The 18,428-nt window shown below is 37.0% G+C and overlaps 1 protein-coding gene across 1 annotated transcript; it reads right to left on the bottom strand.

Moving 5' to 3' along the window:
* Positions 1–10,087: 10,087 nt before the first annotated feature.
* On the bottom strand, positions 10,088–17,863 carry LOC108359625 (uncharacterized). Its single transcript, XM_017611559.1, has 3 exons — positions 16,364–17,863; positions 15,111–16,044; positions 10,088–10,827 (listed from the first exon to the last, which is right to left on the bottom strand). Exons 1-3 carry the CDS (start codon positions 17,861–17,863, stop codon positions 10,088–10,090), a joined length of 3,174 nt encoding a protein of 1,057 aa, XP_017467048.1.
* Positions 17,864–18,428: the final 565 nt, after the last annotated feature.

Below are 18,428 nucleotides of genomic sequence, written 5' to 3'. Positions count from 1 at the left end.
GAGGTTATTAGTTCTTCAAAATATGTCAAATTCGTGATATGAAAAAGCTCTCCATAGTCATATGCAAAGCTACATCTCCATCCTTTATAAAAATATAATCCTCCCTTGTAGTCTACAGTATCGGTTATTGCTTTAGCAATTATTGCCAGAATTATTATTAGTATCATTTTCTAAAAAAATATAAAATCTAGATTTAATGTTATCTTTATGCACTATTCGGTTTCTTTGGTTAATTCTAACCTTATTCCCTAAAACTTCTTTTACTACCCGTTTCTTGTATCTAGGTTTAAGTTTATTCCTTCCACCTGTAATTTTTTCATAAATAATTTCACATATAAATATGTTTTTCGAACTCTATTTTTATTTTGTCTGTCTAACATTTTTGATTGTGGTTATAAAAGTTTTGATGGTAAAATATCATGAGAAACCTTGTTATAAAGGACTTCAAATGGTTTCTTACCAGTTACTGAATGTAGTGTTTTATTACATATATTGTTGTACTGCTCTGTATATTGATTCTGAAAAACTGATCAATCTAAACTTTTGTTTCATGCATCGTGAAATTTCAATTATGAATGTACTCTCTCAATTTGACCATTTGTGGTGCTATGATTTGGATTGCAAAAATAAATTTTAATTTGCAACCTTTGCACGAAAGTTTTAAATTGTAATGTTGTAAAACCTCGTTCGTTATCAATGGTTATTCGTTTTAGGTTAGGTAAACTTTGTAATATTTCCAACACTTTTCCTTCCAAATTTTTTTATCTTCAATTTGCTTAATAACCAAAAACTTGGAATATGCGTCAATAAATGTGATAAATTTTAAGTTTTGTGCAGAAAATATATCCATGTGAACTTGTTCTCTTTCCTCCTTAGGTATGGGAACCTCACCTATTGGTATTTTTTGTGGATGTCTATCATACTTATTTTTATTACAAATTTCACAATTTCTGATGTATTGCCTAAAATGTTTATGCATTTCAGGCCAATAATATGAAGTTGAAATTTGCTTCATATTTTCTTCGTAACTCCTATGTGCTCTACTATGCGTTTGCTCAATTATAATTCACTGGTCTTCTCTATTTAATATATCCATGGGAAAATTTTTTGTATACAAAAATTTGTTTGTAAGTTTCTTTTAATTTAGCATTAACTTCCTCTAGGTCCTCCGGTGTAGAATGTATTGCAGTTACAATATTCGGTTGTAAAAATTCTTTTAGAATAGTCATTAAATTTTCAGGCGTATCATATTCAATAATATGCCTAGTTCTACCAAAATTAATGAGATTCATGTATTGTGAATCGTCCCTTACTAAGTAGTATCTGTTGTTTGAATTGATTCAATGGTTTCTTAGTCTCCTGAATTTGTGTATTATCAGAGCTTTCTGCTGAATACTGCTTTTCTATGTCTGAAGAGTCACCAGTCATATTATTCAGGTTTTGTCTGGATAAGGCATCCGCGACTATATTAATTTTTCCTGGTTTATAAATCATTTTTGGAGCATATTCTTCAATAATAGTATGCCATCTTTTCATTTTTACATCACGATTTCTTGAAGAGACTGCAGAAGTCAAAGGTTGATGATCTGTATGTATTTCTATATCTGATACTCCATAAAGATAGTTTCTTAAAGTTTTTAATGCCCAAACTATGGCACAAAGTTCCTTTTCATTTGTTGCATAATTTTTTTTCGATGAATTTAAAGTTTTAGAGATAAACGTAATGGGTTTCACTTCCTGGCTTAAGACTCCACCTATCGCGTCGTTTAAGGCGTCGGTTGCCAGTATACATTTTTATTAAAATCTGGATGATTTAATTCTACTTGGTTAATAAGTAATCGTTTTAATTTCTCAAAGGCTAAAATCGCATCTTGTGCTAATCGAACCTCAATTTTTGTAGACATATGTTGAGACACATGACCATTTTCCTCTGATAAATGTTTGGCTAAAGGTTTTGGCTATTGCTGCATAATCCTTGATAAATTTTCTGTAATATCCAGTCATTCCTAGAAAACTACGTAGTTGGCGTATCGTTTTAGGCAATGGAAAATTGGAAATCGCTTAAATTTTATGCGGATCGGTTTTAATTATATTGTTTGCAACAATGAATCCTAAAAATTCCACCTCTCTTTTGAAGAGTTTTGATTTCTCTAAGGAGATTTTCATATTCGCTTTCTTAAGGACATTGATTACTTGATTCAAATGTCTTACATGATCCTCCAAATTACGCGAAAAAACAATTATTTCATCAATATACACATGACAAAATTTTCCAATAAATTCTCTTAATACATCATCCATGGCTCTTTGGAAATTCTTGGTACATTCTTCAGTCCAAACGGCATTCTTAAAAATTCGTATTTTCCATTATTAACTGAAAATGCTGTTTTTTCAGTATCTTCAGTCTTCATCAAAATTTTATGAAATCCAGATTCTAGATGAATTGTAGAAATATTGTGATTCTCCTAGATTCGAAAGTATAACGTTTATATATGGTATTGGATATTTATCTGAAATCGTAACTTCATTTAATTTTTTGAAGTCTACTACCATTCTCAATTTTGGCGTGCCATCTCTATTGATACCTTTTTTTTGGTACCACCCAAATTGGAGAATTGTAAGGACTTTTACTTGGTCGTAAAACTCTTTTTCCTTAAAAATATTCAATTTCCCTATTCACAAAAACATTTGCTGCTAAAGGATATTGATATTGTTTGCTCCAAATTGGAGTATTTACGGAAGTTCTTATTTCCGCCCGTTCTAAGAGGAAGACTAATGTCAATCCCTTAATGAATGGATTCACTTTTCTCAAGAATGTCATCTTCTAAAATACTTATTTCACTTAAGTCTTCTTGTAAAGGCTAGTAATTATTTTTAATAAAACTACCGGAATACACATCGGCTGGCGCTTCAAAGGATTTTTCCTCCAACATAATTTGTTTAAATCTTTAATTTCTCTGTCGGTAAATTCATCGACTGGCGTTGTAAGACTTCCCTGTCCCGCAGTTTTAACTTTATTTTTGTTGTCGGTAATTTCATCGACTGGCGTTGTTGGACTTTTTTGTCCCACAGTTTTAACTTTTTTGTTGTTGTCGGTAATTTCATCGACTGGCGTTGTAGGACTTTTTTGTCCCACAGTTTTAACGTTATTCATTTTGTTGCCGGTAAATTCGTCGGCTGGCTGTCCCTCAGTATAAATTTTATTTATTTTGCCGGTATTATCATCAGCTGGCGCTTTAGGAATTTTTGCTCCCAAATTGTTTACCTTATTTTTNATTATTTTTAATAAAACTACCGGAATACACATCGGCTGGCGCTTCAAAGGATTTTTCCTCCAACATAATTTGTTTAAATCTTTAATTTCTCTGTCGGTAAATTCATCGACTGGCGTTGTAAGACTTCCCTGTCCCGCAGTTTTAACTTTATTTTTGTTGTCGGTAATTTCATCGACTGGCGTTGTTGGACTTTTTTGTCCCACAGTTTTAACTTTTTTGTTGTTGTCGGTAATTTCATCGACTGGCGTTGTAGGACTTTTTTGTCCCACAGTTTTAACGTTATTCATTTTGTTGCCGGTAAATTCGTCGGCTGGCTGTCCCTCAGTATAAATTTTATTTATTTTGCCGGTATTATCATCAGCTGGCGCTTTAGGAATTTTTGCTCCCAAATTGTTTACCTTATTTTTTTCCCATTTTTCAATTCACTTTCATATTTGCCGGGATATGCTTCGGCGGGCTGTTCAGATTCAGTTTCCGAATTATAAATTATTTCCTTCTTTCCGTTATTTGTTGTGAATGATTTATCTTTTTACATTTATTACCGCGTTAATTTTCTTAAAAAATTTAAAACCTATTAAAAGGTCTGATTCCAAATTATCGATTTCATAAAATATTTGTCTAACTCCGAATAAATGGATTATGTGATAATATTTAATTACTGTATACCCATTTATCGTATTTACGCATTTATAAATATTTAGATCATTTTTATTTTTATATATTCCTGCTTATGTAGAAATTCGTTACTCATGTATCAATTAAAATTTGTAAATCTCATTAATATTGTTTACTCGCTGCGTTTTATTAGGTGGTCGAACACTTAACTGAGCACTGGCATTAGGTCTTTTCTGAGCTAAATAGTTCTGATTATGAGTTATGTAATTATTTCGATAATTACTTTGAATATTCCCCGGATTTTGTTGCTGCCGATTTTGGATCTGAATACTCCGATCAACATCCATTGGTGTTGGTCGAGCCTGATCACGCTGTGAAGCTATCGTCTGAATATTATTTCTTTGTAGTTGACTTAGTGCAAACCGGCACTGTCCTTTCCTTATGTCATAATCGTCTTGTTTATAAGTAGGGTTAATTTTTCGTTAACCTTATTGTAATACTCAATGAAAGTATAACTACCTTGCTCAATAATATGAGCAGACCTTTTGTCAGCATAAGCGAAATCTAGTCGCGCTAAAATGGAGTCAATATTTAGAACTGTCCCATGGGTTGATAATAAATCATTCGCATCCTGGGTAATCCTGTTTCGTAAAATTGGTAGTGCAGCAAAATACCTACGGCTGCCTCTCACATATAGACTCATGGCATTTTCAGTTGATTCCCTCCAGCTAACATATTTATTTTGCTTACCAGAAAATTCTGGTAATGACTTTATAACTTCCAGTGATTCATCACAGTTAATTTGAGAGACGACCACTTCTGGTCTGTAATCAGTTATGGTTGCTGATTTTGTTAAACCCTCAATTTGCCTTCGCAATTCAGACACCTCTAGTCTGAGTGATGCATTCGTTGCCGCAATTAATCTTGCTACTACAGCCTCATTCTCATTATTTAAAGTCATATTTGAAAAGTTTTTTATTGATCCGTCCAGATTTATATTTAAACACTTCACTAATTAACGACATTTTTTTTTATAAGCACACTTTTCAGTTTTATGATTTCCTTCACAATATTCACAATAGTATAATTTTTCATATTTTGGACCACTTTTGTACCATTTTAAAATTTACCACTCTTTTTTTGCAATTCGAATCATTGCTACCGCTTCCGATTCTAATGTCTCTTTGTTATAATAATCAGCTAGTGTGGCTTTCTTATTCTTTCCTATATACTTAAATACAGCTTCCATACACTTCATTCTTCCCTCGTCACTACATTCATCAAAAAGATCCCTTTCTCTAAAAACCTTTTCCTTGAGTTCATCAGAATTCTCTTCTATTTCCAATTTTTCCACAATTCTGTCTGTTTCGTCATAGTCTAAGTCAGATGGTAGAGCGTCTGTCATTGTTCAAATTTTTAAAATAAAATAGTATAAAATTAAATAATTCTCACATTAATTTTTGCTGCTTCAGCTCCTTGTTGCTGTTACAGTTGTTATCGACTTCCTTTACTTCTCCAAATGTAGTTATATTCCAAACTGACTCTGCTACCACTGTTTTGTTGTTCTTGCCACTGATGTTGAGTTATTTATTAATCGCCACTGCCACTTGGTTGTTAATCTTTTATCATAACTGTCTTTTTGGATATTTATTTAAAGTTTAAATTGTTTTTCTCCTACGGTGAGGACACTTGTTTAAAAGTTTTTTTTTATTATTATTTTTTCTCCTCCGGTGAGGGTACTTATTTAAATATTTAATTTTTTTCTCCTCCAGTGAGGATACTTATTTTAAGTTTGTTTTTATCTTTTCTCCTCCGGCGAGGATACTTGTTTTTTAGTTTGTTTTTACATTTTCTCCTCCGGCGAGGATACTTGTTATTCGACCGACACTTATCGCGGGCGGCCACGTTGGGCGCCAATTAGCTTTGGGTGAGCCCGGTGAACGTTTTAAAAATAAACGTACGTCTTGATGTAAGACTGATACCAAACTGATCTTTATTTGAAAAGAACGTTATTTATAGCTTAAAATTATATTTACAAGATTTCTTAGTTGGAACTTCAAATTGTTCTTTTGGAATTTTATTACTAAACATATTAAGTTTCAGTATTTATTCAGCTGCAGTTGTTTTGCTATTGCAACTTTATTTTTTAATAAAATTTTATTATTGAACATATTAAGTTTCAGTATTTATTCAGCTGCAGTTGTTTTGCAGTTGCAACTTTATTTCTTAGTCATACTATTTATTCAGCTGCAGTTGTTTTGCAGTTGCAACTTTCATTAAGCCATTGTTTACGCAGTTGGTTGCAGGAAAAGGATCTTCAATTAAATCAGTACTTTTCCATTGTTTAATTAGACTTCATCATATGAGTCAAACCAACAATATGACCAACTGCATTATTGGAAATTTGTTTATAATTGTAATTTAATTGGAATGCAGTAGCCAACTTACATACATGGGGTGGTTCAGGATGCGGTGGAAATGGACTTGGATTGCAGTTGGAACTGCCGTTAAGTAAATGAGCGATATGTGTTCGTAGGTACTTAAAAATATATACACGTGCATGGTATCCAATATGTACCACGACAAACCCAAGGAGAATGTAGGTTGGTGTTCAAGATAAAAAATTACCCCTATAGAAGTATGGCCGTTTTTGAAATATTCGATATCTTTTAACTAAATTGATAATGGCCGTATGAATAAATTTATTTTTCTTAAAATTCCATACCTTTTATTTGAATTTTGTTTGAATAAATCGAGTAAAAGGTATGAAATTTTATGAAAAAGCAATAAAATAGCAATTAAGAAAAGCAATATTTTTTTTATTTTCTTGTTATACCCAACTACAGTTCATAGAAGAGTTTACTGTGAGTGACTTTGTAAATATTGTATATAAATTTGTATAAAGTAGGTTTATTAGTCATAGTCGTGTTTTCCAAGTAGATTTGTGTAGTTTTTTCGTATTTCCTAGATTTTTTTATATTCATGCACTTCGTATCTGTAAATAGTATGGGTGAAAATAGGCGTCCTGGGGAACCGAACACCCACTCTCTTACCACATTCATTATCGAAGGTGAGGCAAGAATTCGTTTTCCATATATTAAAGATTTTTTAATCGACCCCAGTGTTGAAATGACCTCTACTTCTTATTTTATGTTGTCTAAAAATTTCGTTACTGTGCCGATTACCAGGAGCTCACTTAAACAAAATATGTGTTATTAATTTATTTTATAATGAGGGTATAAAATGCACGTCTTACTATTTGGCAAAAGAAGATGAGAGAGTAAGAATTTTATTAGCGATAAGCTGTTGTCAACCGATATACATTTCAGCTTAGAGTTATCGATTACAATATGTACAACACCGTCACTCAAAGCTATACTAAAAATTCTGTAATTAATGTTGTACTGACACTGAAAGAAAATAGTTTTAATTTAAATCTTATGATAAACCATATTGGTTAATAAACTGAGTCAATTTTGAATTATTTACAGACTTAGTCATGATGTCAGCGATTATTTTGTTTGTATTGGGATAGTCTAATTTAATCAAGCCTTCTGCAAGCTATTCGCGTATGAAGTAATTTTTCACGTCAATGTGTTTGGTTCGTGCGTGAAAATTGTTGTTCATGGCTAGTTTTATAGCGCCTTGATTATCACAGAAAAGTTATATTGACCTCGGGACGTCCCTAAAGAGTTCTCCCTCAAAACGTTTAAGCCAGAATGCTTCTTGTATTGCCGCAACAAGAGACGGAGACGGAAACATAGCCAGTTGTTGAACGACGTTCATCTTGGTCGCCAACCCAGTCCGCATCACAATAGTTAGTTAATTTACCAGCGCTGTCTTTGCGGTAAGTCAGCTTCATGTCAATTGTGCCTGCCCTTTAGATAGCGAAGCACTCGCTTGACTGCCTCCCAGTGCGCCTTACCATGGCATGTGGTGAATCGGAAAACCGATATCGGGACGGCTGATTTGTGCAGTGTACATAATGCAGCTGATCGCTTCTTGATAGGATATCGACGCCATCACCTGCTTCTCCTTCTCCGTTTTTGGACACAAATCCTTTGATAGACGTTGATTTCGATCCATTGGGGTAGCTACCGGGTTGCTATCTTGCATATTAAATCGTAAGATATCTGACAAGTATCGCTTTTGGTCAATGGAGATTGATCCATCATGCTTTCGAGTGATGTTAATCCCAAGCACAGACGTTGCAGCTCTCATGTCTTTCATTTTAAAGTGCTTAGACAGATCCTTTTTGAGTTTTGCTATCATTTTATTGTTCCCGCCGAAAATCAAAATATCGTCAACATCAACAGCCAGTATGATGATATTTGGAGCTGACTGCTAAAATAAACGCATTGGTCAACCGCTGATCTGGTAAAGCCAAGCTGTAGTGTCAATACGGAATTTAATTTCATGTTCCACATTCTACTCGATTGCTTCAAACCGTAAAGCGTAGACGGCTGAATCTTTTGGTTTCATCTGCAAAGCATTGCGGTTGGCGCTGTACTCATGTCGCATCGCATCGGTCCATTATTTGCTGTCATCACTGTTTAATGCTTCCTGAACCATTGCGGGGTCGCTGGAGTCAGCTGTTGCTGCTAAAAGTCCCAGATGTGCTTCCCCCGCTGCATCGTCGAGACTGCTTCCATCATCGTAAGTGTTCGTAGGTGACATCTCGCTTGTAACGACATCAACATTGTGGGATAAATCATTTGCAGGACTCCTAAGACTACTATCCCCTCCGCCCTCACTGAATCCGTAAAATGATTGGACTGACATATCAGTTATGTTCTTAATCNCTCGCTTGTAACGACATCAACATTGTGGGATAAATCATTTGCAGGACTCCCAAGACTACTATCCCCTCCGCCCTCACTGAATCCGTAAAATGATTGGACTGACATATCAGTTATGTTCTTAATTACCCCAATTACATCGTTTACGTTTCGCGAAGTGAGTTGCTCTCTCGGCAGCTGTGACTCTTCTTCGCACTGTGTTTGGTATAGATTCAGAAAGACGTTCTCGGTCTTTCGCTCTTTTATTGCATTAGCTGATCCCTCACTGAATTCATGCATCGCGTCATCGTCACTTGAATCGCCGTCATCATGGTCAATAAGCTCAACCTTGCGCAAAGAGCTTCGTGTCTTTGGTAGCAAATTATAATTATTAATAGTGTGATGATCAGTAATTGCCTTACTATTTTGGGTCTCGACTGACAATCGTCTGCTTGGTTTTCTGGTTGAACATCTTGTATGCTTTTGCCTGCTCGCTGTATCCAAGGAAAATACATCTGTATGACTTCGAGTCCAGCTTTCGTCAATTTTCTTTCGGGATGTGTACCATTGCAGTACATCCGAATATCCGTACCGATGATAAATCCGGTTTTATTTTTGTCCAGATTTCCTCCGGCGTAGCGTTCTTTATATCCCTGCATTGTGTTCTGTTGATTAGGTAAACCGCCGTGGTCGCCGCCTCTGCCCAATATTGTTGAGGTAAATCAGCATCGATAAGCATACAGCGCACTTTTTCGATTATTGTGCGATTCATGCGTTCGGCGACGCCATTTTGTTCAGGCGTGTAGGGCGCCGTTAACTGATGCAATATTCCATGCTGCTCTACGATGGTCTTAAACGAATTGTGCAAAACTCTTTACCATTGTCGGATCTTAATATTTTTATAGTTGATGCTTGGTGATTTTCGACCAACTTCTTAAATTTTATGAAAATATCGAACACCTCACTTTTGTACTTCATCGGGTAAGCAAACACCTTTCGGCTAAAATCATCTTGAAATGTTAGTAGATAACGACATCCACTGAACGACGACGTTGACATGGGCCCGCAAACGCCAGTGTGGATTATTTGCAAAACTTTTGTTGCACGATTACCACTTTGCTTAAACAAAGCGCGCGTTTGCTTCCCTTCGACCGCTGATTGATTACGAGCTAAATTGCGGTCACACGCATGTCCCATGCGCCGGTGCCACAAGCTTCGATTTACTATTGCAGTTAACGCCGTAGCATTGCGTTGCGTGATACAACTCAGCCGATACAAATCGTTAACAAGTGGTGCCGTGGCTATTAATTTGAAGTTTTCGTTAAAAATATCGCAGTTTTTGTCGTTGAATAGTAGTGTTTTGCCATTTTTTGCCATTTGACTTGCCGACATTAGGTTAGCACAAATATTTGGTATACACTAAACGTCTTTTACAGTGAATTGCTCATTATTCGCATTTTCGTCCGACGATATCGTCATGCGAACATCTCCAGCACATTTCACTTTAAGGCGTTCACTATCGCCAACAATATTCTCCTTGGATTTTGGCTCTCGTAGCTCACATAAATTATTTGAAGACATCGTCACGTGAGCAGAAGCCCCAGAGTCAATAAACCACTCATTTGCATTTTCAGTTTTCGCAACGAGTGATGTCGACATCAGTAACAAGTTGTTTTGAGATTTCTTTGACTTCGTTGGACATTTGTTCGCATAATGCCCCTTCGCATTACATTCGAAACACACAACCGCTTGTTTGTTAATTTTCCGTGCACGGTTGTTTTTCTGCTTTTTTGAAATAAGAGCCACTACGTCATTATTCGTAGATTCATATCTTACTTCTTGTAGCAAGTTTGTGCGTACTAGGTCAGTCGTCAGCGCTTTACCACTGTTTGCAAGCGCCATTACCATTGGACGGTATTCGATGTCACCCGGAATCTTCGTACCTGATTTGTCCAACTTTTGTTGCGTGCAAGGCATTTTATTGACGTATTCTTCCATAGAGGAACAATCAGCCAATTCTAGTCTCATCACGAATTTTAAGAGATCCATGCGACGTAGGACCCCATTATCCTCAAACGCAGTCTCCAGCGCTTCCCACGCAGCTTTTGCGTTTGCACAATTCTGCACATACGAATAATTTGCCGGCTCTATTAGTAACCCTAATGCCGAAATCGCATGCAAGTTTTTGGTCGTATCTTGCTCAGCTCCCTCGATGCATGGCCAGTTTGCCTTTAGCCGCAAGTAGGACTTAACTGCGAATTTCTACGTGTCGTAATTCTCTCGACCCTTCAATTTTTCGATCTTGTCAATTCCCATTGTAGTTAATCCACGTGAATATAACCTCTAAATCAAACGAGAAACCGCAACAGTTATGTGTATTTGATTAACACGAATTATGTATTAAAAACGAAGAATTCGATTAGCAAACGTTATCTATTTACTAGTTACGACTTTTTTTTTGGCAAAAACGTGAGGCCCATAACCTGTTATTAATTTATTTTATAATGAGGAAACAAAATGCACGTCTTACTATTTGGCAAAAGGAGATGAGAGAGTGAGAATTTTATTAGCGATAAGCTTTTGTCAACCGATATACATTTCAGCTTAGAGTTATCGATTACAATATATACAACAATATGCATTAGATTTTACTATGGGAGTACATCTTTGATGAAATGTGGAAACTAACATAATTTATTTTTTTCAGGAGAGACAAAAACGTTATATAATTGAAATATTAAAATGTTAATTGAAAATTATTGATGGAATTTATGTATGCTAAATATCAATACCTAACATACTTTAAAATAAAATTCATTTTTTTTAATCAATTATGTAGAATTTCTGTCAGTTAGAGCCTTTTGTGAATGCGAAGTTACGAAATAAATGCTTCAATGAGGGCCTTTGAATTCATGTAAAATCCAATATATTTCGCTTCCATATCAAAGCAAGTAGTAGCATCTTATATACTTACAAGTATGGAATCCTATTGTCTATTCTCTTTCTAAAGCTGAGATCCCACGATTGCCGCAATACACCAATTATTGCCTCATTTTATGCCCCAATCGTGTGATTTCACAATAAATTGACTCGTGCGGCAATACAGGCCGATATTGTGCTTACAATGCCCAATCAAATACAACCCACTTGCGGCAATCGTGTGATAGCTCGATTGGCAATCATGGGGAAATGAAAATTTCAAAATTGCGGCAATATTTATTGTGTTCTTGTGCGGCAATTGAAGTGAACAATACACAACAATATTTAGGCTGTTTATTTATAATTTACTTTTTTGCTTCCTTCTGTGTCCAAAAATCACTGAAATGAATATCCTTGTTTTCGGAAGCAACATAACTTTTAATTTAATTTGTATTGAAATTATAATTTTTCTTGAAGTCCGATGACGGAATCTTTGCTGCGATATATACCACCACAAGCAAAACTCATAGGAGAAGAATACGAAAGATATTTTATGTCACCAAACTGCCATGACAGTATAAATTTATTAAAAAGAAAAAACTTAAAAGTTCCATACAGCCCAGACGAAACGGTAGAACCTCAACATTTTGACCAGTTTTGACTATTTTTCTTCTATTTGTTTAATGTTCATTATTTTTCTATAAAGGTATAGCTCATTGTCTAACAAAAACCGCATAAATTACAAGCTTTATACAAAAATTATAAAAATTTCTTAAATTTTTGAACACAATTGCACGGTTTTTAATTTCGATTTCTAGAAAAAAAATTGTTATTCAGTTTTATAGCTCATTAAAATTTAGTACAATAAGGTGCAAGTTTGAAGTTGCTAAAAAATCCTGTCGATTTTTTATAATTTTTTTGCATAACAAATTTTTTTCTAGAAATCCAAATTAAAAACCATTGAATTGTGATCAAAGGTTTAAGAAATGTTTATAATTGTTGTATAGATTTGAAATTTTTATTTATTTGATTTTACTTGTAATTAATAAAAAACCAAAATTAAAAAGAAACCCCAAATTAAAAAGAAAACTCTTGTAACTTGAACTCCACATATTTAGCACGTTGCAGTTATCGTCGAAAAATAAAAAAAACTGTACACTCAAGCTTCTAAATAAATGCGTCAGTTTTCATTGGGCTCAAGTTGTTGCTTCTTTGCTTTCAAACAACAAATATGCATAAAAAGGCCCACAATATATAAATTAGATGAAATTTTCTTTTTTTTTAAGAATACGCCAGTTTTACACAACAAAGAACAAAACAGAATTTAAAAGTCAGCGCAACATCTTATTGTCACGATTGCCGCATGCTAGAACAATCGTGTGATAAATTTGGGGCAATTATTGTCGCTATATTGATTTTCACCAACTTGCGGAAATCGAAATTGTATAAAAAGAGGCAACCGAGTGACTGTACAGAATTTGATTGGGACAATTTTTTTATTGTGCGCCAATACAGCACAATAAAAATTGTTCCAGATTGGTGCATTTGCGGCAATCGTGTGATCTCAGCTTAACATCGGACGTGCCTACCTAACAAAACAAATGCATGATGGCGGCAGTGTTTGACAGGCACGTTCGACGATGCGAACGGCAATGGAAGGTAAGAAATGGAAGATGGATGACGAGAATGAAATAATTATGAGATAGCAGAAAGTTTAATTTGTCTTGAAATGTGATTCTCTCTTGTTGTTGACCCCAAGAGCTTGCTTCTATATGTTGATATTCTCTAGATTTACAGTCGCAAAATTTTTTTTTTAATTTTTTTGCTATACTCTATTACAGTTCATAGAAACGGATTTACTCTGGGTAATTTTGTAAATATTTTATATAAATTTGTACAAAGTAGTTTTCTTGTATGCAGTAGTTTTATTAGTCATAGTCGTTTTTTCCAAGTAGATTTGTGTAGTTTTTTCGTATTTCTTAGACTTTCATGCACTTCGTATCTGTAGATAGTATGGGCGAAAAAAGGTCTCCTGGGGAACCGAACACCCAAAAAAAATCGGTAACGCGCCTTTATTGCAACCTCAGTGGTGGTGTGAAAAAGCAATAAGTTAAAAAAATAGAGAATATCAATGTAAAAGTCGTGGGAAGGCAAAGAAATATAACGCCTTTTCTCATATACCCAAAAGATGGGAGTGCGATTAATTCTATAACAAAGGAACCGTTACATTAAAATAACAAATATCATTACATATAAGTTAAATAAACTCACCGCAGTTTGCGCCTCTTCAACTTGACATCCACGACAAAAATGATTTCACGAGAATTAAATTACAATGTGGTGCTGCCACTCAAAGAAATGTCAAAGAGGAAGTGGGCAAACTACGTTGAGTGTACAGAGCTGCCAATTGTACGAATAATAGGGATGGGTGATTTATTTATTTATTCTTTCATTCAAATAGTAATCTAGAAATACAAAATTTCTTACAGGCTACTTAGAACTAACTATATTTGAACAATTATATGTACATAGACAATAAGTAGCTATTTAAAAAATTGATCGAGCGATAATTTGAAATCATATTTAGATAGCGAAAAATCAAAAGCCAAGGAACTTGAAATCTGGTTAAACTCTTTCAATGTTCTAAGCAAAGGTGCCATCGGGGCATAAACAGTTCTAACCCTCTCTAGGAAGAATAAGTCATTACTCCGAAGATTTTTTTGTGGGATATGAAAACTAATGCGCTCTAAGAGTAATGGAGAGTAAACTATCCCGTTTATGATATCGTAAACAAAACAGAATGAAAGTATACTTCTTCTACCCTGCAAAGATTTTAAGTTTAATAATGCACTCCTTGCGTTGTAAGAAGGAATCGGGTCAGCGAAGTTTAACGATCTGAGTGCAAAACGAAGAAAATTCTTCTGATTGCGTTCGAGTCTACTGATGTGGCACTGGTGATATGGCCTCCATATAAAGACGGCATACTCCAGCTTAGACCGAACGAGCGAAACAAATAGTGACTTTAAAGTGTATGGGCACATACGTAAAGATTGGAGCTACCATGTACCAAGACGCAAAGCTGATCCAGAAGTGAATCCTCGTTATTTAAATGCACCAACGCTGATCGGTACCGACGCTGAATGGCTATTAAAACGCCGCCTCCCCTTGACAGTCCTGTTTTCTGGGAATCTCGGTCTTTCCGGTAAACATTAAAGAGATTGGAATCAAAATATTCATTTTCGATAAACTCGGCATTTAGCCAAGTCTCAATAAGAACATAGATGTCATAGTCCAAGTGAGCACACAAATTAAATATAGTGTTGGACTTTGTTCTAAGTCCGGAAACATTTTGGAAGTAAATCCTTAGAGACTTGGAAAGAATTCTATTCTATTCTAATTTGTTACATCCCCACCCCCGTGAATCATCCTGATTCACCAGGGATTACGTCCAAAACGGCCAGATTCGATGCAATTCGTCGTAGTACACCAGAGCCAGTTTTAACATCAGCCCGCCTGACCTCACCATCAGCGCCAGGAATCACACGCTGAACCACGCCACGACACCACTGACGTCGCGGCACATTCACGTCGCATATAAGCACAAGGTCCCCCGCTTGTAGTGGCTTACTTTTCTGACACCACTTAACTCTGCGCGTTAAGGTAGGCAGGTACTCCATTACCCGACGCTTCCAAAATTTGTCCCGTATCTGCCGCGCAATTCGCCACTGCTTTCTCAAAGCACACGTCTTCTCTTCTGCTTCATTTATGGCCGGAGTTTGTGCCGTATTGGCCGTTCCCAACAAAAGGTGGTTAGGAGTGAGAGGCTCATCCTGCTTAGGTGATATTGGCAAATGCGTCAATGGGCGAGAATTCACGATGTTTTCCGCTTCGATAAGAGTACTCTGCAACGTGTGTTCGCGTGGAGCTATTTCGCTTAGAGTGTGTCTCAATACTCGCTTCACGCATTGTACCATGCGTTCCCATATGCCTCTTTCAGATGGGTTTGCCGGACAATTGAACCGCCACTCAATGCCTCTGCCAGATAGCTTGCTCTGTAGACGTTCGCAATCGAACACCTCAGTAAACCGCCTTGCCTCCTGGCTTACGCTGAGAAAGTTTCTACCGTTGTCGCTGCGTATACGTACGGGCACTCCGCGACGGTTGATAAAGTTGCGGATGGTCAGGATACAAGCATCCGTCGACAAATCAGCGGCTATTTCAAGATGTATGGCTCGAACTGTTAAACAGGTAAAGAGCGCGATCCATCGTTTCTCCGTTCGTCGTCCGATCATGACATTTATTGGGCCAAAATAATCCAAGCCAGTATAGCTAAATGGTCTAACATACGGCGTAACGCGATCTTCCGGCAATCGTCCCATGATGGGTACGACAGGCTTTGCCTTGGAGATTCGGCAGACCATACAATTTGTAACAACTCCTTTGAACACTCGCCTCAGCTGTGGAATCCAAAATTTCTGTNTCTAACATACGGCGTAACGCGATCTTCCGGCAATCGTCCCATGATGGGTACGACAGGCTTTGCCTTGGAGATTCGGCAGACCATACAATTTGTAACAACTCCTTTGAACACTCGCCTCAGCTGTGGAATCCGAAATTTCTGGCTGATCTCACCAATTGTTGCCTCAATATATTGGTGCTTCATCCGAATATGATATGCGTCACGATTAACAGTGTTAATTTGTGCCTCGTTGGCAGAATTATTTGATGTAAACTGTCAAATGGAAGCCAGCTGGCTGCTTGTATACGCCCACTTACTCGTAGTATTTGATCGTTATCGATGAATGGAGACAATGTGTATAATATACTATCTTTAGCTAGCGGTTGACCCTCCCGCAATAGCTTGATTTCCACTGAAAATTCAGTAGCTTGTATTTGACGACACAGAAGTTTTTCAGCAGCGTCCAGTTCAGTTGCAGATAAACCATACTCCTTTTGATCGGTGAATTTGGGACGGGTCCTGCCAAAAAACCTTAAAATCCATGCTACTGTTCGTTTCAACTTGTTATAGGAAGAAAATCTGTCAAACTCAATAAAACTAATACGGTCAACCAGTAAGACTCTTTTCGCTGGCAAGATTTCGCTGCATACTAAGTCATTATTTGCCTTTATAGGCGCCTTTGGCCAACTGTCTGTCCCCAGCGATAGGAACTCAGGACCATTGAACCAGCGCGATGTGGAATTGAAGTTTAAATTTTTACTTCGTCGAGTGGCTTCATCGGCTAGATTTTCGTTGGTTGGTACCCAGTTCCAGTCCCCTGGCCGAGTCACCGCCAGAATTTCAGCGATACGATGAGCGACGAACGGTTTATAACGGCGATGCTGCGAGTTTAACCAGCTAATTACTGTCGTTGAGTCGCTCCATAGAATGCGTGTGCAGACAAGTTTATGTTCCTCCAAGATCATTTGAGAGAGGCGTACTCCTAAAACGGTGGCTTGTAACTCTAATCTCGGAATTGTTATGCATTTTATTGGAGCGCATTTGGTCTTTGCGCCGATTAAAGCAGTTCTAAAGGTCTCCCTGGCATCCTTGTATCGCCAATAGCATACCGCCGAGAATGCTTCCTCGCTTGCATCCACAAATACATGCAATTGTAACTCTTTAGGCGGCCCTTCGTGAAAATAATATCGAGGAACTCGAATAGTTGTTGTGCTCTCAACTTCTTTCTGCCAGACTATCCAACACTCGTACATATCTTCCGGTAATGGCTGATCCCAAGTCACTCCTCCCTGCCATACCTCTCTCAACAATAATTTCGCACCGACAGTTAACTGACACAAAAATCCCATGGGGTCGAAAATAGACATGATGTAACTGCACAACTCTCGTTTCGTCGGCGGCCTGTTTCCACTCACTACGTCAGCATCAACTCGGTGGAACTTCAACTCGTAGCGGAATGTATCATCTTCCGGGTTCCAATACATTCCCAATACCTTCTCTGCCGTTGCATCTTGAGATTTAAGGTGGCTTACAGCTGCATCCTCTAGCTGTGCCGTGTTTCGCAGTGATTTAACCACAATATCCGAATTCGAAATGAATGCGCACATATCAAACCCAACTGCTTTATGAATTTCGCGCACCTGAGTTGTTACGGCAATTGCTTTTTCCACTGACGGAAAGCTGTCCACGAAATCGTCGACGTAATGATGCTTTACAATGGCCTCTACAGCTCGAGCAAATTTCTCTTTATACCCCATTGCGTTTACAGTCTTAATGTACTGGGCTGCGCACGGAGAACGTGCCTCACCAAAGGTCATGACTTGCATCTCGTAGACTTCTAATTCGCAGTTGGGGTTGTTCCTCCATAAAAATCTCTGCGCGCATCTGTCCTCTGGTCTAACTAAGATCTGGTGAAACTTTTCTTTTATATCACCACACACTCCGATGGCTCCAATGCGAAAATTGTATAGCACTGTTGGCATAGGCTGGTAATCTTGTGGACCTTTGAGCAAAAATGAGTTTAAGGATACGTTGTTGAAGGCTGGGACAGCGTCAAAAACTAAACGAATTTTCCCAGGCTTGTTCGGATTTTTAACCGCAAAGTGAGGGAGATACCATACCCGTGGTCCCTTTATGGCAGCTTCAGCTTGTGTAAGTTTACGACAGTAGTTTTTCTCCAAATAGCTCTGAATAACTGACTTGTATGCTGCTGCGAAAACGTTATCCCTCTTAAATTTTCGTTCAATGCCAAGAAACCGCTGTTCCGCCATTTTATAATTATCTGGTAGTCGTATTTCATCATGTTTCCACAGAAGACCTATTTGAAATCTGCCATCAACTCGTAACATTGTCGCCTTTAATATATTCTCAGCACGAATTTCC

Source organism: Rhagoletis zephyria, unplaced genomic scaffold (assembly GCF_001687245.7).
Source record: "Rhagoletis zephyria isolate East Lansing unplaced genomic scaffold, Rhagoletis_zephyria_1.1 Rzeph_scaffold_00424, whole genome shotgun sequence".
NCBI lineage: Eukaryota > Metazoa > Arthropoda > Insecta > Diptera > Tephritidae > Rhagoletis > Rhagoletis zephyria.
Note: the sequence above shows the minus strand (reverse complement) of the source record. Positions and strands in the feature narration are given on the sequence as shown.

Coding starts and splice junctions, on each gene's coding strand:
- LOC108359625 (XM_017611559.1), bottom strand. CDS start 17,863: ATGACCTTTGGTGAGGCACGTTCTCCGTGCGCAGCCCAGTACATTAAG. Junction 16,045..16,363: donor ATAACGATCAAATACTACGA/GTAAGTGGGCGT, acceptor TGGATTCCACAG/CTGAGGCGAGTGTTCAAAGG. Junction 10,828..15,110: donor TGTGATTCCTGGCGCTGATG/GTGAGGTCAGGC, acceptor TTTCGGCATTAG/GGTTACTAATAGAGCCGGCA.